At 52.5% G+C, this 22,629-nt stretch overlaps 1 protein-coding gene across 2 annotated transcripts; it reads right to left on the bottom strand.

Moving 5' to 3' along the window:
- Positions 1–24: 24 nt before the first annotated feature.
- Positions 25–22,582, bottom strand: LOC101052703 (Leucine-rich repeat-containing protein 29). 2 transcript variants are annotated; one of them, XM_010346765.3, is made up of 7 exons: positions 22,529–22,582; positions 18,770–18,871; positions 5,763–6,755; positions 4,402–4,605; positions 4,121–4,264; positions 3,692–3,909; positions 25–3,592 (listed from the first exon to the last, which is right to left on the bottom strand). In XM_010346765.3, the coding sequence occupies exons 1-7, from the start codon at positions 22,550–22,552 to the stop codon at positions 3,424–3,426; spliced, it is 1,854 nt and encodes a 617-aa protein (XP_010345067.3). In that variant the 5' UTR covers positions 22,553–22,582; the 3' UTR covers positions 25–3,423. The 2 variants fall into 2 exon arrangements, with proteins under 2 accessions (XP_010345067.3, XP_074258048.1); XM_074401947.1 differs by lacking the exon at positions 4,402–4,605.
- Positions 22,583–22,629: the final 47 nt, after the last annotated feature.

Here is a 22,629-nt window from a genome sequence, read left to right as displayed (position 1 = left end):
CCCCTTCTGTCTTCAAACTTAGCTGGTGGATAAGATGGGGCATCAGGCCCAGGCCACAAACTTCGACAGTTACGGTTGAGGGGCTGGTGTTCTGAGGGGGTGGGGACAGGCTGGGACCACTGCCTTCCTTCAAGATGAATCCTCAGCTTCCCTCCATGCTGGGCCTGTGGGAAGGGCTGGCCTGTGGTGTGAGGGCACCTGCCAAGGGAGAGCTGGGCTGCCGGCCTGCTGAGTGAGAAGTGGCAGGGCAGGAGGCACTGCCCCAATAGACGTCTTCCTGCACAGCATTAACAGTGGCCTAGTCTGGGAGCCATCTCCAGAAGCCTCCTGACAATCTGACCCCAGTCCTCAAGCTTGCATGGCCCTGCCTGGTGTCCTTTGTAAGACTTGGAGGTCTCTGGTGAGAGGCATGAAGGGAGAGAGGTGAAGCCAGGCCTACTTTCTGCAGAAGGGTGGGGTCAAGATTCCCAAGGGCATCCCCAGGCCAGTGGGAGGATGTGGGCTGATTCTGACAAGAGCTATTTCTGTGCAGGAAGCCCTGCTTCTGATTAAAACCTAACTCAGGGCTGGGCTCGGTGGCTCACGCCTGTAATTCCAGCACTGAGGGAGGCCAAGGCAGGCAGTTCACTTGAGGTCGGGAGTTAGAGACCAGCCTGGCCAACACAGTGAAACCCCGTCACTACTAAAAACACAAAAATTAGCCAGGTATGGTGGCTCACACCTGTAATCCCAGCTAGTTGGGGGGCTGAGGCATGAGAAATGCCTGAATGCGGAGGCTGAGGTTGCACTGAGCTGAGATCCTATCACTGCATTCCAGCCTGGGCAACAGAACAAGACTCCACCTCAAAAAAAAAAAAGACCTATCTCAGAGCCATGGGTGGGCTGGGGGCCACAAACAGGCCAGAGTCCCTGGGGGCAGAAGCAGGTTTGGTCACGGGGGCAGAGGCTGTGGTCACAGACCCCAAGCCCTTGAGGAAAGAAGAGCTCATCAGTCCGTGGAGCTCACAGGGCAGGCTGAAGCCACTGCCCCTCAGACTTCTCCCTACCCCTCACCTCTTCTCTTCCTATTGCCTCTAATACCATTTTTTGTTTTTGTTTTTTGAGATGGCCCAGGCTGGAGTGCAATGGCACAATCTCGGCTCACTGCAACCTCCACCTCCCAGGTTCAAACCATTCTCCTGCCTCAGCCTCCCAAGTACCTGGGATTACAGGCGTGCACCACCATGCCTGGCTAATTTTTTGTATTTAGTAGAGATGGGGTTTCTCCATGTTGGTCAGGCTGGTCTCTAACTCCTGAGCTTAGGTGATCCACCTGCCTCACCCTTCCAAAGTGCTGGGATTATGGCTCCAATACTGCTTCTAACCATCAACCTGGCTGACTGTGAGAACTGATGAGATGGCACTTCCTTTGGAGAATGTGCCAGAGGGCGCTTGCTCCCCCTCCGTCAGCTAAGCTTCAGCTCTTTGGGCATCCGGGCCCCCCTTGCCCATGCCTAAGGACTTCCCACCATACTTGGAGTGGTCGGCCTTGAGTTCTAGGTAGATATGGGAGGCAGGGATCCCTGATGCTGTCAGCCTCCCTGTAACTGTCAGTTCTTCCTAATGTCTCTAGTCCCTTGTGCATGCTACCTTCAAAGCAACAGCCGCCTGACTTCCAGCTTCCCATCTTGCCCCTCCAACCCTCTTTTTTTTTTTTTTTTGGAGACGGAGTTTCGCTCTTGTTACCCAGGCTGGAGTGCAATGGCGCGATCTCGGCTCACCGCAACCTCCGCCTCCTGGGTTCAAGCAATTCTCCTGCCTCAGCCTCCTGAGTAGCTGGGATTACAGGCACATGCCACCATGCCCAGCTAATTTTTTCTACTTTTAGTAGAGATGGGGTTTCACCATGTTGACCAGGATGGTCTCGATCTCTTTGACCTCGTGATCTACCTGCCTCGGCCTCCCAAAGTGCTGTGATTACAGGCGTGAGCCACCGCACCCGGCCTCCCTCCAACCCTCTTAACACCAGCTATCCCAACTGCTTTCTCCAACATAAATCTTATACAAACATCCCATATATTCCATATGTCCCTATCCGTGTCCATGGGTTAATGGCTACAGTTTCCATGACTAAGCCTGAGTTGAGCCAGATGAGTCGTAGACATGCTGTGGTTTAGCCTTTCCACCTGAGCACCTGTGGCTTGCAGGGTTCTTGGTGCTTGGCCCAAGCTGGCATCCTCCCTGCTTAGAAACACCCCCTCAGTTCCAGCTCTGGCCTGCTCGGGTGTACCCCCACAGTGCCTTCTGTTTTGATCACCCTCTTCCTCCCTTCTCTCCAGTTTGACTGCCTGATTCCTTCCTGGACTCTCCAAACCCAATTTGTTGCTCCTTGGACTCTAGTCCCAGGTGCTTGTCTCTCTTCATACATGGGCTGCACGCTGGACTGTCCCTGCTAGCTGGCTTCTCTGCCTCCCCAGCTGGCCCTGTGCTGGGAGAGCTTTGGCCCCTCTGAATCCCCACATAAAGCACAGTCTCTGCAGGCGCTGGGGGATCCCTGGCTCACTGCTAGAACCAGTGACCAGGGATATGGATGAGGTGTGGGGACACCAAGCCCTTGAGGAAAGAGGAGCCCATTGGTCCCCAAAGCTGCCATGGAGAAGTCACCAGCACCATTAAGGAGGCTGGATTAGGTGACCTCTAGTGACCCTCTCACTCAGAGATGCTGGCCTCTTTCATTCTTTTCCTCTTATTTCCCCCTCAGGATAGCCGCACTGACTCAAGCATTATTCATCAGTTGTTCCTGGAGTCTGGCTGGGACAAGCACACAGTGTGTGCCTTTACTGCAGGGCACACCCAGGCCTTCGGGGTCTCCTACCATGTGGAGAAGCTGCTAGGACGTGGCTGTGTCAGGCCAGGGTGGGAGCCCCTGTGGGGCTGTGGGCCAAGCCTGAGGAAGGAGCATGCCTGGGATGTTCTTGCCTGCTCCAGGGCCACCTCAGCTGAAGTGGGGAGGAGAGGGGCCCTTTAGTCTGAGAACCTAAGACAAGAAGGTACTATCTGGAATGTTTAATCTTAGGGTTTACACCACAGACCTGAGCTCAGCTGCTGAAGCTCAGTGTACACTGGGGTGGGGCGGGTAAGAGTCCCACAGGAATAGGTGGAGCCAGGCCTTAGGTCTGAGAAGAGGGCAGGCAAGAGACACAGGGTGTGCTCCTCCCAGCACCAGACTCCGCCCGCTGGGGGCCTGGCCAGAGAGCAGGAGCCTGTGGCAGTGACGTGTGGCTGGAAAGAGGCTGCTGCCAGGCTGTGCAGCAGGAAGTTCCCTGGGCTGCCCTGGATTGGCCCCACCCCCAGTCCTCAATGGAGGCAACCTGGCTCAAGGCCGGGACTGGGGACTTGGGGAGTCAAGGAGGCTGAGCTGCAGGGCTAGTTACTGACCTGGCCTCAGAGTGTTAGGGTCAGGTCAGCCCCTCCCACAAAGCGGGACCGGACACAGGACACCTGGGGCATCTGGGCCTGGAAGCGCCTGACAGCGGCCATGTTGATGCCAGGGCACATGGCCACATCCAACACCCGGAGCTGCCTGCACGCCTGTCCAATGGCATCCAGTGTCCTGTGAGAAGGCCACCAGATGAGTGCCTGGCCCGCCATGGGACCCAGCCCAGCCCCTGCACCATGGCTCCATCTGCCCAGTATCGTTGGACACACTCACTGCTCTGTGAGCTGACTGCAGCTGGACAGGTTGAGGTGCTGCAGCCTTGGCCAGAAGCTGGCTGCCTGGGCCCAGCCCTTGTCACTGAGGCGGATGCAGTGACTCAGTACCAGGCGCTCCAGGCTGGGACAGCCCCTGGCCACAGCCACCAAGCCCTCGTCTGTGAGTGCTGGCAACAGGCTCAGGGACAACTGCTTCAATTGGGGGAACTGGAGCACCTGCGAGGATGGGGGTGGTGAGGGGTAAATCCCACTGGAGCCCAGAGCCTTGGCCCTTCCAGATCCTCCCACCCCAGCCAGGGCATGACCAGAGGCAGCAGAAGCCAATGAAAAAGGAACTCCAAGGTCCACTTTTTTCCAAGCAAAAAGTGGGTTGTCCCAGGACTTCAGCCCTAAGATCCTCAGCCTACTCACACCCCCAGCCCCACACCTTGGCTAAACTGGCATCAGTCAGCTTGCTGCAGGCTGTGAGGTCCAACTCCTGCAGGGCCTGAAGCATGAGCAGGGAGGGGCCCTGTGGCTCGGGATCAGGGTCCTTGGTGCCTGAGGCCTGATGCTCCAGCTCTGCGTGTGGCTGTGGGAAGAAGCCCTTGCTTCTCAGGTTCCTCCTGAGTTTGCCCTTAAATGCTCCTACAGAGAGACTTGGGAAGGGCCGGAGGGCAGCTGAGCCCAGGGGCCAACCCGCCCTCCAAGACCTCAAGGGTCCCGCACCTGGGTCCTGTGCACAGGCTCCCCCAGCCCCAGAAGCCCCCAGTCACAGAGCTCCTTGCACCAAGCCAGGCGCAGGACTGAGAGGTGGGTGAGGTATGTGAAGATGGCCTGCAGGGTCCGGTTGGTGAGGGCCACACAGGAGGACAAGTCTAGCACCCTGAGGCTTGGGCCCAGCGCTGGGATCATGGAGAGCACTGAGGTGTCCTAGGAGGGAGGGAGGGAGGAGACAGGATGGAGCGGCAGCTGGTGCCTATGACACCTGGCCTGGCACTGGTAGCTAGGAAGGGTCTGTCCAAGGTTCCCAAACCACAGGCAGTGGGGAGCTACCAGAGGGTCCCAGGAAGGAATCAACATGGCCCTCATGCTGGTGGTGAAAGGTGGGCATAGATAGGGTAGTAGACAGGGAGTAGCCATGGGGGTTGCCACAGGAAAAAGGCTTGGACTATGGCTGGGGCAGGAAGCATAGAGGTGGCAAGGTCTAGGGTGGCCGCCCTGCCTATGCTCCCAGCCCCTGCCAAAGGAGTGGATGAGGCCGCCTCAGACCACACAGCTCACTGGACCAGCCAGTTGACTCTGCTGAGCCAATCGAGGTGGAGCTGCCAGCTGCCAGGGCAGTTAGGGAAGGGGAGCAGGAGCTGGAGGCTAGTTGGTAGAGGGATGCACAGAGGGGAGCTTCGAAGACACGAGAACATGAGGCCTGGAGGCAGCAGCTGAGACATGCTTGGTGGCAACGGGAAGGAGTGGGGCCGGGAAGAGAGGTGCTTGGAGGGGAACAAGATGGAGGGACGGTTTTATGTTGAGAATGCCCTGGTCAAATGGACAGGTTGAAGAAATAATCCACTAAAGAGGGATGGACTGACACTACCAGGATAGGGATGCCATCCAGAGGGACAGCGCTGAGGCCTGCTGAAGGGCCTGGCCTTGGCCAGGAAATGACTCTGCTGCTCCTGTCGCATCACCCTGCAGGGCCCACTCCAGCGCCTTCCTCAGTGCTCCTTTCCTGCCTTCCTTGCCCATCACCCCCTTTCTTCAGCCCTCCTAGCTCCAGAACACTTGTCCTCAGTACTCCTCCCCAGACACAGCCGTCGCCACGCATATGGCACGTGAGCTGTTGGCTGCTTGGACCTTCTAGGCCCAGAATGGGGGCTCTGGGGAGGTGTGCTGGCAGCAGCAGCAACTGTCTAAGCTCCTGTCCTCCTCCAGATTGGGTCCCAAGTTCATTTCCAACTGCCAATTGTGGACATGAACACTGGGGAGTCCCTTCCTGGTGCCACAGGCTGCCCACTACCCCCACCACCCCGGTTCCCCCTCCCGCCATCCCCAGCCCTGGAGAGGAAGGAAGGGCATGATGGTGCGCTCACCTTCAGCGAAGAGCAGTGGGCCAGGCTCAGGGAGGCCAGCTGTGGTGGAGCCCCATGCACAGAGCCCAGGGCCCGGGCCAGTTCCTGCCCTCTCACCAGGCAGCACTCAGCCATGTCGAGGCTCTGCAGCTCCCGCAGGTCACCCAGAGCTGTACATCCTACATCTGTCAGCCGCTGCAGCTTCCCCAGGCTCAGGCGCCGCAGGTGCCGCAGGCCCCGGCTCACAGCCAAGAGTGCCCCATCAGTCAGTTCTGAGCAGCCGCTGAGGTCCAGGGAGGTAAGGCCTGGTTGCTGGAGGCAGAGGCTGGCCACGGCCTCCGTGGAGAGGTTCCGGCAGCTGTGCAGGCTCAGCTCCTGCAGTTGCAGCCCAGCTACCTGGCCCAGGGCCCGAAGGGCCTTGGGTGGCAAGCCAGTGCCACTCAAGTCCAGGGCATGCAGCCTGCCAGCCCGCTCCTGCACAAATCGCAGCAGGTTGTGGAAGGAGAACTGAGAGGGAGAGAAGTCCTGGGGGCTGATGCAGCCTCGGGATGGGTCTGGCTCGAAGGTGAGGTGGCAGTAGGCCAAGGAGAGGCGCTCCAGGCTGGGGGCACAGCTGCTGAGCCGGTTGAAGCTGAGGTCAGCCAGGTCCCGCAGGCCAGCCAGGTTGAGCTCATGGAGGCCACTCAAGGTCTGCCGGACACTATGTGCTGTCTCAGGCTGAGCCAGCAGTGTGCCCGAGGTGAAGAGGCTATTGCAGCCACTGAGGTCAAGGACACGCAGGGTCGGGCAGCCCAGGATCAGGTCTACAAAGGAGGCCTCCGTGGGGCTCCCCCCACCCAGGGACAAGCTCTGCAGGTGCGGGCCCAGGTGGCAGGCAACATATTGTAGCACCTGGTGTGAAGCTGGAGAGCCATCCAGGTTGGTCAGGCTGATGCAGCAGATGCTCTTGAGGCCCAGGCTCTTGATGGCCGAGAGGGAGGCAGAGGACACGGGGATGTTGTATTGCACGTCTCTCTACAGAGCAACAGCAGGCCTGGGGTAGCCCTCTGGCTTCAGAGGGTGCTGGGCATTGGGTTTGGTGACAAGTCACTGGCTAGAGGTTGGGGGCAGGTCAGGGAAGGGCCCTTCCACAATGGGGACCCACCATGGTGTGTGGTACCATGTGTGGTCAAGTGGGGTGTGGGTAGGAAGTGGGAGCTGGGGTTCAAAGGAGATGACCATCAGGGGACGATGGGAAGGTTAGTAATCGACAGGATGGGATGCCAAGGGAGGGGCAGGGACAGAGTGGGGAGTTGGCATGTTGAGCACAAGAGGGCTGAGATGGGACCTAGAGGAAGCCCAGTGAAGTCCCCAGGGCATGGGAGGGCAAAGCATGCTGGACCCCAACCTTTAGGACTTTGAGGAGGCCCTGAGATCCATGGACTCAGCCTCCTACTCCAGGGATTTGGCATAAGCTAAGCAGCCGGCCTCACCCACTTTCCAGAGAGCATAGCCTTCCGAACAGTAGAAGGCGGGAGAAGTGAGGTAGGTGTCACTCACCACACCCTCTATGGCCCAGGTGCCAGAGATCTGGGGCAGGCAGTTAGGCCTAAGTCCCCTGGTGGTCTCTGAGAGTCTGTCACATGAATGTTTGCAAAAATGGGTTCTGTGTGTAAGAAAAAAATGTGTGCACATGTGTATGTGCATGTGTGTGTGTGTGCATGTGCATGTTTGTGTGTGCATGAACACATGGAGCTGCCTGGTATTGGGCCCTGGATGATCTAGAGTTCAAGATGTGTGATCCCTGCAGCACATGTCCAGAGGGGACATATCTGTCAAGGTAAGGACACTGAAGCCTTCCATTTCTGTGGGTGGGAGCTAACAGGACACACCTCACCCATCCCAAGGAAGTTGAGCTGGCTTTGAGTAGAGGAACAGGGGCATGAGAACGGACAGTGCACAGCTGGAGTCAGGTGGGACCCAAGAGAAAAACTCAAGGCTACATGGTGAGATTAAGTTGGCTTGTGCAGGCATTTAGAAGCTCCGAGCTAAGGAGATATCTTTAAAGAACTTTTCCTGATATTGCACTGGAGTGAGCCAAAGGGAAATCGGTATGTGTGGAACAGATCTTTGGGGAGAGGGGGAAGAGGGCATGGCTTCTAAAATCCTTGCCCCATCTCCCTACCTCTTGTCCAGGTTGCAGGCATGTGGTACTCAAAGAAGCCTCTTGTTTGAATCAACATGCAGGAAAGAAAGCTCCCCTAAACCTGTCTTGTCAGTAACTGCAAAAACAAGCTGCTGTTCCTGTTGGTACCCCACAGATCATCATAAAAAGGGAATCCAAGCCAGGCATAGTGGCGCACACCTGTAATCCCAGCACTTTGGGAGACTCAGGCAGGTAGATCACTTGAGGGCAGGAGTTTGAGACCAGTCTGGCCAACATGGTGAAACCCCATCTCTACTAAAAATGCAGAAATTAGCTGGGTGTGGTGATGCATGCTTGTTATTCCAGCTACTTGGGAGGCTGAGGCAGGAGGATCACTTGAATGTGGGAGGAGGAGGTTGCAGTGATCTGAGATTGCACTGCTACACTCCAGCCTGGGCAACAGAGCAAGACTTCATCTCAAAAACAAAAACAAAAACAAAAAACAAAATGGAATGCAAAAGGTAGAAGGTGACTCACAGGATGTGCTCCTGCAAGATACTTATCAACAGGATTCTCCCAGGAGGCACAGGACTCATTCCCAGGTGTGGAGAGACCAGTCTGGCAGAGATAAGTGGCACCCATGGCTGTCATGATGGGAAGGAGCAGTGTAAGAGAAAGAAACCAGCTCCTGGCCTCTTTCACAGGAACCAGGGGTCAGCCAGGTTCCCCTTCTAGCCCCTACTTCTGGAACATGGTCATTCCAGATGAGAGGGGCACTCACCACAGGTCCAATCGTGGGCAGTGGGTCGGGGGTCTCAGGTGAAAGGGGGGCTGGGAAGATCCCAGTGTGTGAAGGTGGAGAGGGTGATGAAAGACCAGAGAGGAACGGAGGCCATGCCTTCAGCCATTCCCAAGCCCTGTAAGCTAGACAACTCCATTGGATGGAGATGAGAGGAAACTGTGGCTGGGGCAGGTGGGGCAGAGCTGGTTGTGAGGCAGCACCTGCTCCCCCAACTCATATCACTGAGGAACCCCTGAAAGTCTGCAGGCCCCAGCTCTGGTGACACAGCAGCTTCAGGGGCTCAGCCTGACTTCTTTCCTTCCCTTCATTCTGGAGCCTGGCTGGCCAGGAAGGGTCTCTTCTCTGCCACTGCCTCCCTATGAACCAGGTCAACAAAAGACCAAGAGAAGACTCTGGCAGTGTCCCCAGTGCTCAAGTCCAGGGCTGGCTCTTGGTAGCAAAGCCACCTGATAAAGAAGCAGGCCTGGCTTAAAGGACTTCCAGCTCTGGGAGTACAGAAGAGGCTTGAGACCATGTTCAGGTGGGATGGGGGCAGCCTCTAAGCCACCTCCCAGGTGGTCTACCCTGCTCCTGAGGTTACCTGGACTTAAAACTGCAGGAGTTGGCTGGGCACAGTGGCTCACACCTATAATCCCAGCACTTTGGGAGGCTGAGGCAGGCAGATCATGAGGTCAGGAGTTCGAGACCATCCTGACCAATTGGTGAAACTCCATCTCTACTAAAAATACAAAAAAATCACCTGGGCATGGTGGCAGGCACCTGTAATCCCAGCTACTCTGGAGGCTAAGGCAGGAGAATCTCTTGAACCTAAGAGGAGGAGGTTGCAGTAAGCCAAGATCGCACCATGGTACTGCACTCCAGCCTGGGCAACAGAGTGAGACTCTGTCTCAAAAGAAAAAAAAAAAAAAGAGTAATCACGAAATCATTTGGGAAATACCCGGAACCCGCTACAAGTGATGCATGTACCTTGACTGTGGGAGGCCAGGGTTTTGTTGTACCTAGTGAGTACCTAGTGTTGTACCTGAACTGAGACTGCAAGCCTGTGTACACACTTGGAAAGCCACGTGACAGAGAAAATGGCCCTCCGCCCTGCCTGGTACAGGACTTCAAAACTACCATGCCTGTTCTCCAGGAGGCCATTGGGAAAATGTATGCCCTGGCACCTGGGGCATTGGTCTCTAGAGAGGAGTTAAACTGGTGGGTCATTTAGAGGCTGCTCCAGGACTTCATAAGTCCCTCAGGCATGGAGGAGGGAAAGAGCTGTCTTCAGCTATTGCTTCACAGGGACCAACCAGCAGCAGGCAACCAGGGCTCCCCACAAGAACGGGCATAGCTGGTGCATGTGGGGGCTCTGCCTTTGCCAGCATCCTTATTTGAGAAAGCTGGGATTAAGGGAACAGGAAGGACCGGTCAGAGAGAGTAAGTCACCAAGACCAGCATCCTAGCCCAGTTTGGTGAGACACCGGCTCCAGCTTGGCCTTGGTAAGCCAGTGTCTTCCACAGCACCTAACTGGCACCTAACTGGTACTGCCTCAGTTCCATGCCCGTGCCTGAGCCCTGGGAGATGGTTCTTGACTGCAGGGTCCCGCAGATGCTCTCTGGCACGTGGTGGTGATGCCAGGTACCTGTGCTCCCAGCCCAGGCGGGGCTGAGTTCTGCAGAGGCACCAAATGGGTCTTTGTCAACATTCCTTTCTTCTTTTTCTTGTTTTTGGTTATCCCAAGGCTCTTTTATCTGTCTCTGTCAACATTCTATCTGGAGCACACGGTTAGTCGGAGCAGCTCCAGCTCTAAAACACTGACTCTGGCTTCCTTCTCCTTCCTCCAGCCCTCACCCCTACTCCAATCCTATCTGTGCCCCAGGGCTTGGTTGCCCCCTCGGCCTCCTCTGACTGCCCCATCTTTGCTGGGCTCCATGAGGCTTTGCCCTGTAACAACCTCTCCTCAAGAGTCCTTGGTGCCCTTGCCTCAGTCGTGCTGCTATGCCCATTCTCCTGGCCCAGCCAGAGCTGGTGAGACCAACTGCCTCCTCTGAGTCTGTACCAGGGATACAGAACTCTACCCAGGAAGTCATGGCCTCCCTGTTCCCTTCCCACCCCCCACAATATTTCCCTCCATGCCCCCTACCTCCCCAGCTCTTGGCCCTACTGATATACCCTCCCTCATCCAGGATTCTCAGAGAAGACCATCAAGTGGAAAGTCCCTCCCTTTCCTCCGTTCATGTTCACTAGCTACCTCCAGGCAGGGCCCATCCATCTGAACCTTCCTCCTTCTCCTGCTCTTTTGCTTCCAGCAGACCCCTTCTCCTGGCCTCCTTCTCCTCCGAGAACCCTGCTGTTTATGCCTTTCCACTGCTCCTTCTTCAGAGGCCACAAATATCCCAGAGTGTTAAACTGCAAGTAAAAGCCTCCCTATATCCTGTACTCCCCCTCTTGCCTCTCTTCTCTCTCTCCTCCCTCTACAGCCATGCTTCTTGGAAGCACACAGGCACAGGCATGCCTGCTGTCCAGCCACTCTGTACCCGTCACCCCTCCATGCTGGCCCCCACAGGATCACACATTCCTGGCAATGGCTCCCCTCCAGCAAGCTCACCAACATATGGGGGCTTTGCCTCAGACCTCCCACAAAGGTTCTCTCTGCCATGCCACCTGCTCTGCATGGCCAGCAGCCACTCCCCTTGATGCCATTTTCCACTGGGGTTCTACAACTCTGCCCTCCTGGCTTTCCTCCTACCTTCTAGCCTGCTCCCCATCAGGCTCTTTTGGGGTGAAGAAAGAAAAGAGATCCAGTCCATAGATGAGGAGGTTCCCCATGGTTTGTTCCACCCAACAACACACACACACACACACACACACACACACACAATCTTTGCACCCCCTCCAAGTGTACCCTGGCCAACTGCATTTTGCCCCATGGGGCCATCATTCCAACTACTGTCTTTCTGATCCACATCATTGTCCTGAACACTCAGACCCTGGGAGTCAAGTGCCTGATTGACCTCTCTCCAGAGAACACGATGTGACACTCTAAATCTGAATTCATTATCTTATCCTACAACTCTGCTCCTTCTAGACTCTTCCCACCCTCTACTAAGCCACTCAAGTGGGAAATCTGGGAGTGATCCTAGAATCATCCCTCACTCCCCACATCCACAACGACCCAAGTTCCTTCCGCTCTGTTTCCCTGATACAGTGAAACCTGTCCCTGTGCTCCAACCTCACTGCTTCTGCCCTAGCTGAGGTCTCCTTACTGTATGCCAGTAGCCTTACAGCTGCTTCCCCAAGCTCAGATGACAGCAGCTTCCTCCTTATCAGGTCCTCGCCTCCAGTTTCTCTGGCATCAGTTTCTCTTGGGTTTTGTCACCGGCTGATCCTTCCAAAAGGTGATTCTGCCTGTGCTCTCCAGACCCTCTGCCAGTTCTGCATGCCTCTGGGACACAGGCTAAGCTTCCTAGGCTGGCATTCAAGCCCTTCTAGGACCCAGGCCTGCTTCTTCAGCCAAGCCCTTCCCATGCCTGTTCCCCTTCCTCCCAGCCCTGGCTCTGGGGCTGCCACTTCTGATCATTTTCCTGCGACCACACACCTCTGCTCAGCTGCATTTTTCTGTTCTAGGGGTTCCCACCCCTTACCTGCTACTACTGGTCTATTTGGCAAATGTTTATTCCTCTCTCGAGTCTCAGGCCAAACATCTCCTTCTCCATGGGGTCTTTTCTGACTTTTTCTCTGCATCCCTGATGCACCTCACACAGACTTGCAATGCAGTACCCTAGCCTCTTTTGGCTTATCTGTGCTCACCACACACTCCCAAGTTCTGTGTCTTTCTCACTTCTGCCTCCCCAGTGCCCAGCACAGTGCCTGGCACAACAGAAACATTTGAGTAAGGCTGCCCACAGCCTCTCTATATGTCTCTAGTAATTTTCTGTCTTCCTTCTGTCCTGCGACTGCTTCTTTTCTTTTCTTTTCTTTTTTTGAGATATTTTGAGAATTTTGTTCTTTTTTTGAGAATTTTGTTCTTGTTGCCCAGGCTGGAGGGCAATAGCATGATCTCGGCTCACTGCAACCTCTATTTCCCAGGTTCAAGCGATTCTCCTGCCTCAGCTTCCAGAGTAGCTGGAACTACAGGCGCCTGCCACCATACCCAGCTAATTTTTGTATTTTAGTAGAGATGGGGTTTCACTAATGTTGCCCAGGCTGGTCTTGAACTCTTGACCTCGTGATCTGCCTGCCCTGGCCTCCCAAAGTGCTGAGATTACAGGCATGAGCCACTGCACCCGGCCTCTGTGACTGTTTCAACTTTCTCTGCTGAAGACCTAGCCTCTATGTCTCTTTTCATTCTCCTGGCCTCCAAATCCACCGAACAAAGGCGCTGTTGAGGAAGGAGATGCCTCTGGGGAATTTCTCTGCAAATAGCTCCATGTTTCCACCCTCACCTCTCTGCTTCCTCAGGAAGAGGTGACAACCTTTTTTTTTTTTTTTTAACCAAACCGATGTGGAAAAACAAAAAAGAAAAACACAAAACACACACACACACAAAAGGAAGAGGCGATATCCTCTCCATCCTATCCCAGATGAGGCTTGCTATGTGGCAGCCTATCTCTACCACCACCTGAGGTGGCATCTTCCATGCCTGACCTCTCTCCTCCCCCAACCTTCATCCCTCTTCTAGTGACTCTCTGAAGAATTAATCATTTACTATTTTTTATTTTTTTTTTTTGAGATGGAGTCTCACTCTGCCACCCAGGCTGGAGTGCAGTGGCTCGATCTCAGCTGACTGCAACCTCCACCTCATGGGTTCAAGTGGTTCTTCTGCCTCAGCCTCCCAAGTAGCTGGGATTACAGGCATGTGCCTCCACATCTGGCTAATTTTTGTATTTTTAGCAGAGATGGGGTTTCACCATGTTGGCCAGGCTGGTCTTGAACTCCTGATCTCAAGTGATCCACCCACCTCAGCCTCCCAAAGTGCTGGGATGCTGGGATCACAGGCGTGAGCCACCATGCCCGGCCTATTTATTTATTTACTTTTTTTTTTTTTTGAGATGGAGTTTTGCTCCTGTTGCCCACGCTGGAGTGCAATGGTGCAATCTTGGCTTACTACAACCTTCGCCTCCCAGGTTCAAGCAATTCTCCTGCCTCAGCCTCCTGAGTAGCTGGGATTAGAAGCGCCTACCACCACACCCAACTACTTTGGTATTTTTAGTATACATAGGGTTTCTCCATGTTGGTCAGGCTGGTCTCAAACTCCCAACCTCAGATGATCTGCCCGCTTCGGCCTCCCAAAGTTCTAGGATTATAGGTGTGACCCATTATGCCTGGCCTGGCCTACTTATTTCCTTCTTTCCATGGAGAAATTTCTTTTTTTTTTCTTTTTTCTTTTTTTTAAAGACAGGGGTTTCACCATGTTGATCAGGCTGGTCTTGAACTCTTGACCTCAGGTGATCCGCCCGCCTTGGCATCCAAAGTGCTTGGATTACAGGCGTGAGCCACCATGCCCGGCCTCCATGGAGAAATTTCTTGCCAGTGAGGTCTTGCTCTACACTTCCTACTTTTCTCATTCACTCCTCAATCCACCTGGCTTTTTTTCCCAGATGTCAAATATTGCTAAAGCCATTAGGCCTCCTTGGATAGTATATCTTATGGATATTATTTGTTCTTCACTTTGCTGGGCTTTTTGTGGGATTTGACATTGTTAATCATCCATTTAATCCTTTACTTATGTATGTATTTATTTTTTTTAGAGACGGGTCTTGCTATGTTGCCCAGACTGGAGTGCAGTGACTATTCACAGGTGCAATCCCACTGCTGATCAGCACATAAAAGTCAAAGTTCTGACCTTTATGTATTTATTTTTTTTGAGACTAAGTCTCTCTTTGTTGTCCAGGCTGGAGTGCAGTGGTATGATCTCGGCCCACTGCAATCTCTGCCTCCTGGATTCAAGTGATGCTCCTGCCTCAGCCTCCTGAGTAGCTGGGACTACAGGTGTGAGCCACTATGCCTAGTCTCATTCAATCCCTTAAATGCTCTCCTGCCTTTGACGTCTGTGTCCTCCTCTCTCTGGGATCTTCTCATCCCCCTCTTTGGGTGTCTCCTTTCGGTGCCCTTAGACTGGTGTCCTCCCTTGGGGCTTCTCTGTGGCCTGCTGCTCCTATGGCTCTGCATGTTCTCTCTGGGGGAAGTTACTCAGATTTGTGGCTTCAACTGCCACCCATTCTTCAATGACACTCAAATCTATATTTATTATCCAGACATTTCTCTTGAATTCCTCACCCAGAAATGCAACTACCAGGTGGATCTCAACATCTAGATTCTCACACTTCAGCATGTTCAAAATCAAATTCCTTTGGACAATCAGATCAATGAATTATACATAATTCAACAACAGAACCTACTTATATACCCACATTTAATATGGGACAGAGAATTCCAACCCAATAGGGAAGGAGAAGATTAGATGTAAATGGTGTTCAGGCTCTTCAAAAATTAATCAGTTTAGCTTCTTACCTCATAACATAAATCTAAATAAATTTTACCAATGAAAACATTAACACAAAAATTCAAACCAGAAAGCAGAAGAAACAACTTTGCTGTAAACCTAAAACTGCTCTAAGTAATAAAGTCTACTTAAGAAAAACAGAAGAAAAAAAAGAAAAACAGAAGAAAAGGGTGAAATGGCAAGGAATCATTAAGTTTAGAAAACAATGAAGGAAGTAAAAAAGAAAAGGATGTTCAGAATCAACAAGACAGAATTTTTTTTTTTTTTAGACAAAGTCTCACTCTAGTTGCCCAGGCTGCAGTGCAGTGGTGAGATCTCGGCTCACCTCAACCTCCACCTCCTGGGGTTCAAACATTCACCTACCTCAGCCTCCCAAGTAGCTGGGATTACAGGCATGTGCCACCACATCTGGCTAATTTTTTGTATTTTTAGTAGAGACAGAGTTTCTCCACGTTGGTCAGGCCGGTCTCCAACTCCCAACCTCAGGTGATCCACCCACCTTGGCCTCCCAAAGTGCTGGGATTACAGGTGTGAGCCACTACACCTAGCCAACAACACAGAAATTTAACTTCTGGGCTAGACATGGTGGCTCATGCCTGCAATCCCAGAACTTTGGGAAGCTGAGGTGGGCAGATCTCTTGAGCCCAGGAGTTTGAGATGAGCCTGGGCAACGTGGTGAAATCTCCTCTCTGCTAAAACTATAAAAATTAGTCAGAGCCGGGCGCGGTGGCTCAAGCCTGTAATCCCAGCACTTTGGGAGGCTGAGGCGGGTGGATCACGAGGTCAAGAGATCGAGACCATCCTGGTCAACATGGTGAAACCCCGTCTCTACTAAAAATACTAAAAATTAGTTGGGCATGGTGGCATGTGCCTGTAATCCCAGCTACTCAGGAGGCTGAGGCAGGAGAATTGCCTGGACCCAGGAGGCAGAGGTTGCGGTGAGCCGAGATGGCGCCACTGCACTCCAGACTGGGCAACAAGAGCGAAACTCTGTCTCAAAAAAAAAAAAAAAAATTAGTCAGGCATGGTGACATGCCTCTATAGTCCCAGCTACTCAGGAGCCTGAGGTGGGAGGGTCACCTGAGCCTGGCGAGGTCAAGGCTGCACTGAGCTGTGATCGCACCACTGCACTCCAGCCTGGGCAACAGAGCAAAACTCAGTTTTAAAAACAAACAAAATTTTTTTTTTTTTTTGAGACAGAGTTTCGCTCGTTACCAAGGCTGGAGTGCAATGGCGTGATCTCGGCTCACCGCAACCTCCGCCTCCTGGGTTCAGGCAATTCTCCTGCCTCAGCCTCCCGAGTAGCTGGGATTACAGGCACGTGCCACCATGCCCAGCTAATTTTTTTTGTGTTTTTTAGTAGAGACGGGGTTTCACTATGTTGACCAGAATGGTCTCGATCTCTTGACCTCGTGATCCACCCATCTCGGCCTCCCAAAGTGCTGGGATTACAAGCTTGAGCCACCGCGCCCGGCCCCAAATTAAATTTTTTTTTTTTTTTTTTTTTTGAGACTGAGTTTCGCTCTTGTTGCCCAGGCTGGAGTGCAATGGCGCGATCTCGGCTCACCGCAACCTCCGCCTCCTGGGTTCAAGCAATTCTCCCGCCTCAGCCTCCTGAGTAGCTGGGATTACAGGCACGCGCCACCATGCCCAGCTAATTTTTTGTATTTTTAGTAGAGACGGGGTTTCACCATGTTGACCAGGATGGTCTCGATCTCTCGACCTCGTGATCCACCCGCCTCGGCCTCCCAAAGTGCTGGGATTACAGGCTTGAGCCACCGGGCCCAGCCCAAATTAAATTTTTAAAAAGAGGCCAGCTGCAGTGGCTCACGCCTGCAATCCCAGCACTTCGGGAGCCTGAGGGCAGATCACGAGGTCAAGAAATCAAGACCATCCTGGCCAACATGGTGAAACCCTATCTCTACTAAAAAATAGAAAAATTAGCTGGGCATGGTGGCACGTACCTATAGCCCCAGCTACTCGGGAGGCTGAGGCAGGAGAATCACTTGAACCTGGGAGGTGGAGGTAGCAGTGAGCCGAGATTGCACTGCTATACTCCAGCCTGGTGACAGAGCAAGACTCCATCTCAAAATAAATATATAAAAATTTAAAAAGAGGCTGGGCGGCCGGGCACGGTGGCTCAAGCCTGTAATCCCAGCACTTTGGGAGGCCGAGGCGGGTGGATCACGAGGTCGAGAGATCGAGACCATCCTGGTCAACATGGTGAAACCCCGTCTCTACTAAAAATACAAAAAAATTAGCTGGGCATGGTGGCGCGTGCCTGTAATCCCAGCTACTCAGGAGGCTGAGGCAGGAGAATTGCCTGAACCCAGGAGGCGGAGGTTGCGGTGAGCCGAGATCGCGCCATTGCACTCCAGCCTGGGTAACAAGAGCCAAACTCCGTCTCAAAAAAAAAAAAAAAAAAAAAAAAAAAAAAAAAGAGGCTGGGCACAGTGGCTCATGCCTATAATCCCAGCACTTTGGGAAGCCAAGTGCAGATCACTTGAGGTCAGGAGTTCGAGACCAGCCTAGCCAACATGGGAAAAGCCTGTCTCTATTAAATATACAAAAAAATTAGCTGGGCATGGCGGCAGGTTGCCTGTAATCCCAGCTACTTGGGAGGCTGATGCAGGAGAACTGCTTGAACCCAGAAGGCAAAGGTTGCAGTGGGCTGAAATCGTGCCAGTGCACTCCAGCCTGGGCGACAGAGTGAGACTCTGTCTCAAAAAAGAAAAGAAAATGTCCATACACATGGAACAGAAAAATACTAAGACCCTAATAGTTAAATGGACACAGAACAAGAATAAACAAATGGGAGAAATATAAAAGGTGAGCTAATGAGAAAAACAGTGCAACTTCACTAATAAACAAATCAAAATTAGAACAATGAGCCATCACGGCCTGTCTTTCAAACTATCCCAGATGTCTGCATTCCCCTCCTGGCTGGCCTCCTCCCTATGCTGTCTCACTCTCCCAGTCCACTTTGTACTGCAGAGTTCTAATACAAATCACACTGTGTCACTCACCTGCCTAATAGTCTCCTCAATGGTCATCAGAAGAAAACCAAGCTCTGTTGCCTGGTACATCTGCCAGCTTGCAGCCTGACCCCGTTCTAGCCTCATCTCCTGCCATGTCTCAGTTTCAGCCATACGGAACTTGTGTGATTATTTCCAAAAGTATTCCACACCATGGTGCCTTCACTTGTGCTATTACTGATCCCAGAAGCCCAACCTTTCTTCTCATCCTGTTCCTTCAGGAAGCCTTCCCTGACACCACCAGTCTCCTCTGGATGTCCTTCTTTATGTCCCTGTTAAACTCTTTCTGCCCCAGTGTCATAGTGTTGAGCACACGATAGCATGATCATTCATATTACTTGTCTTTCTCCTTCAAGTAATGTGAACTCCTTAGGGAACTGTGTCTTTTTATCTGTATAGCCCCAGCACTGTACCCAGAGCCAATTATGTAGCAATGTATGTATTTATATATGTATATGTATGAGAATATATGGATGGATGGATGGATGAATAGATGGATGGAGATGCATGAGCAGGGCCACGAGTAAGCTGAAGTGAGAAACAATTGAGGAAGGGACAGGGGAGGGTGGGTGCCTTACCTCCCGAAGGGCATTCTGGGCTGCACGGTACCAAGCCCAACTCACGAGGGAGGCCTCTTTCTGATCTGACAGAGGCAGGAAGCTCAGAATATATGTGAGCATCTGAGGGAAAAAGACAGGGCATTGGGGGCTGTTAGAGCTGGGAGGTCTTTGGAAACAACTTCAGCTGACAGTACCATGGGTCTGAGGGCACCAGAGCACTGACTTCTACTTTATCTTGGATGTGAAGCTTCGGGAAGCATTTACTTCCCTGCTCCAGGCTTCAGGTATCTTTACTGTAAACAAACCTTTCCTGAGCTGGATACAGGCTTGCACTAAGTGATAAGAATCAAACTTCCTGCCTAGCTGGGTAGAAAAAGCCTAGGCATTGAGGCCAGATAAACCTAGTTCAGATCTCTGCCAACTGACCTCTCTGAACTTTGTTTTCCTTATCTGGGAAATGGCAGTTGTAGTGAGATTAAATGGGTTATTGTGAGAATTAAAGAACACAGCCAGCTGGGTGTGGTGGCTCACACCTGTAATTCTAGCACTTTGGGAGGCTGAGGCAGGAGACTATCCAGCCTGATCAACATGGTGAAACCCCTTCTCTACTAAAAATACAAAAATTCGTCAGGCAGGGTGACACATGCCTGTAATCGCAGCTACTTGGGAGGCTGAGGCAGGAGAATTGCTTGAACGTGGGAGGCAGAGGTTGCAGTGAGCCAAGATCGTGCCACTGTACTCCAGCCTGGGCAACAAGAGTGAAACTCCGTCTTAGAAAAAAACAAAAACAAAAACAAAAACAACAACAGCCAGGCGCGGTGGCTCAAGCCTGTAATCCCAGCACTTTGGGAGGCCGAGGCGGGTGGATCACGAGGTCAAGAGATCGAGACCATCCTGGTCAACATGGTGAAACCCTGTCTCTACTAAAAAATAAAAAAAAAATTAGCTGGGCATGGTGGCGTGTGCCTGTAATCCCAGCTACTCAGGAGGCTGAGGCAGGAGAATTGCCTGAACCCAGGAGGCGGAGGTTGCAGGTGAGCCGAGATCGCGCCATTGCACTCCAGCCTGGGTAACAAGAGCGAAACTCCGTCTCAGGGAAAAACAAAACAAAACAAAACAAAAAAAACGGACACAGCCAAGTGTCTTGCATAGGATCTAGAGCATAGTAGGCCAGTTATGCTCACTCTGATTGTCAGGAAATCATAGATCCTCCTGCCCTCATGGCTCAGGCTCTGAGGGCCTGCTCTTTTGCCATCTTGTCTACTGCCACCTTGCCCTCTCCACTGGTTGTTAAGATTTAATCCCAGTAAGACCTAGCCTGGGAGGCTCAGGCCCTTCCCCCCACCTAGGGGGTAGTGTGGTTCAAAGCCCTAAACGGAACTGGGGAAGCAGTTGCCACTGAGGCCTAGAATGATTTGATATTAACTATTCTTTTCTTCTGGAATCTTCCTTCCTGCATCCCAATTGCCTCATTTTTGGATTCTTCTGCAGCTCCTAGGGCTCAGACCTGTGTCTTTTGGTTTTCTGTTTACCAACACAGGAATAACCAACAAGTTAATATTCCCATATTGTCTTATTAGCCGAATGCTAATCCATATTGCCAACTGTCCATGCAAATGTTTAGCCATTGATTTAATCTCAACCAAAACTCATATTCTACCCTCAGCCCAAAACAGCCCCTCCCAATGAAGCCTACTGAAGGGGACTTCAATGCCAACAGAGCATCCACCTGATAACACTTCGGACTATTCAAGCACTTCTGTCCCTTCCTCCCAGATACAGGTGTAATGCACAGACTTTAGGCCAGGCTAACCTAGACTCAATCAAATTCCAGCTCCAATACTTCCTGTCATAGTGCTGTGTGATCTTAAATAAGGTACTTGACCTCTCTGAGTTTCAGTTTCCGTATCTATAAAACAGGGATCCTTAAAAAAAAATCTAGATCATAGCCTTATGGGATTAAATTTTACATATATATAGTGTGTTCGTGACAAGTAGATGCTCCATAAGTGGTTGCTGGATTGCTGTTAGTAAAATCTCTACCTTTGCAACTTTCCCACCTCAGTAGTTCAGATTTCCACCACCTGAAACCTGGATTCCTTCCACAATCTCCCACCTGAACTCTCTGCCTCCAAGTTCATCCTCAGTAATACACTCTGCACACTTTTCACAAGGTCAATTTTTCCTATAAAACAGTTTTCAGTTTCAGCTCACCCCTGCCATAAACCTTCAGGGTTCACCAGTACTCTCAGGACAGTCTCTACTCCTGGATCAGCACTGTCAGGTGTCCATGCCTAATTGGACTTGCTGGTCCCTGAACTTCCCCAATCCAGTCTCCCCACTGTCCTACAAACAGCATATCTATTTCCTTTTGCCTATGCGGGCCTTTTCCCTGGGATGCCCTTCCTGAACCTTGACTTCACCAACCCGTTGTGATCGCTCCTTCCCTTCTCAGATGCCAAGCACATAGGCTCAGTGCTCAGCCAATACTTACTGGATTAAATTAAGGATATACAGTCCAGTCCTCTATCTCTATTTTCACCAAGAGTTTGCTCAGGGAAGGGGTCAGGGAAATAAAATAGTCATTACTGAGAGAAGAATGACTGGGAGAATAGACTTCTGGGGAGGCTAGGCATGGGGAAGACAGTATTGATGGGCACTGGGACTGACCAAGCCCCAATCCCTTCGGGGAGGAAGGGAAGCCTGTTTGAGCTGAGTTAAGATACTGGCCATTCTGTCTTCTGGGCCTAAGCAGCCAACCCAAGAACAAAGAGAGAGGGGAACAAACCTGTCATCCCTTGGGGTGAGTAGGGGAGGGATACTCATTGACTTAAGAAGGGGGTGGTCTTTCTAAAGGAACCAAAGGAGGCAGTGATAAGGATGGAGCCCATGAGCCCCATTTCAAGGGGGCTACTGGATATATGATTGGTCACTCATAGGATTTATGGGGATGGAATAGCTAGCCCTTGAAGCTAAGCGGGCAAGGGATGGCACTGCAAGCTCAACGGGGTGGGAACAGGCCTATTTTTCCTAAGAATAGGGAGCATCATTCCAGGACTGGTGGCCTGTTTTCCATGGGCAGAGAGAGGGGTTTGCCAACCTCAGGACAAAAGAGATGGTGAAGCCATTCCAACAGGCAACTGGGGACAAAACCTATTATCTTCCTGGCAGATGGGGGCAGAGTGGTCTTGTCCCTGGATAAGAGGAAGGAGCAAACATCCCATGGAGTGAAAGAGGTAAGGGCGGCCATCACTAGGGGCCTAGGAATGCGGAACAGGCCTGTCCTAGCTAAAGGAACTCAGAGATCACTGCAGTTGATGGGGAGGGAGCAGTCTGTTTCCCACTGCCAGGGAGAGGGGGCGGCCGTCTCTATCGGGGCGTAGGAAATGGAGAGATCATCCCAAGGGACCAATGGGGATAAGATCAGTTACCCTTCGGGACGATGAGATGGAGCGGACACCTTCCAGAAGTGAGGGAAGAGGAGACAGTCATCTCAAGGGAAGGAGATGGGCAGAGGGCCTGTTCTCGCTGAGGTAACAGGGCAGTCATCTCCTGGGGCCGATAGGGAAGGGCGGGACGGTCCCCTAAGCTAAGGGGACAGAGTGGCCCAAAGGCAGAGCCGTTACCCAGAGCTAGAAGGCCCCGGGATCTGCCGGGCGGGTCGTTTCCGTCAAGCTGGAGGGGCCAGGCTAGCTATCTGACAGCCCCTCCCCCAAAGCTCAGGACCCCGAGGGCGGGGTCTGTCCGGAGCTAGGCCTGAGGGCGGCTTCCTCTCACCTCCTGGGGCAGCGACTCCGCCATCGCATCCCTGCCTCCTCCGCCCCCCGCGCAATGCTTTCTGGGAAGTGTAGTCTCGCCCATCTGAGGCGGGGCTTAGG

The sequence above is a fragment of the Saimiri boliviensis genome, chromosome 1 (genome assembly GCF_048565385.1).
Source record: "Saimiri boliviensis isolate mSaiBol1 chromosome 1, mSaiBol1.pri, whole genome shotgun sequence".
Classification (NCBI taxonomy): Eukaryota; Metazoa; Chordata; class Mammalia; order Primates; family Cebidae; genus Saimiri; species Saimiri boliviensis.
The sequence above is the reverse complement of the archived record's forward strand: the minus strand, read 5'-3'. Positions and strand labels throughout refer to the sequence as shown.

What these genes read in the sequence shown, in the direction of transcription:
- LOC101052703 (XM_010346765.3), bottom strand. Translation starts at nt 22,552, where the DNA reads ATGGCGGAGTCGCTGCCCCAGGAG. An exon ending in CGGAGTCGCTGCCCCAGGAG is followed by an intron (nt 18,872 to 22,528) that starts GTGAGAGGAAGC and finishes TTTTTCCCTCAG; the next exon opens with ATGCTCACATATATTCTGAG. An exon ending in TGCAGTCAGCTCACAGAGCA is followed by an intron (nt 3,593 to 3,691) that starts GTGAGTGTGTCC and finishes GCCTTCTCACAG; the next exon opens with GACACTGGATGCCATTGGAC.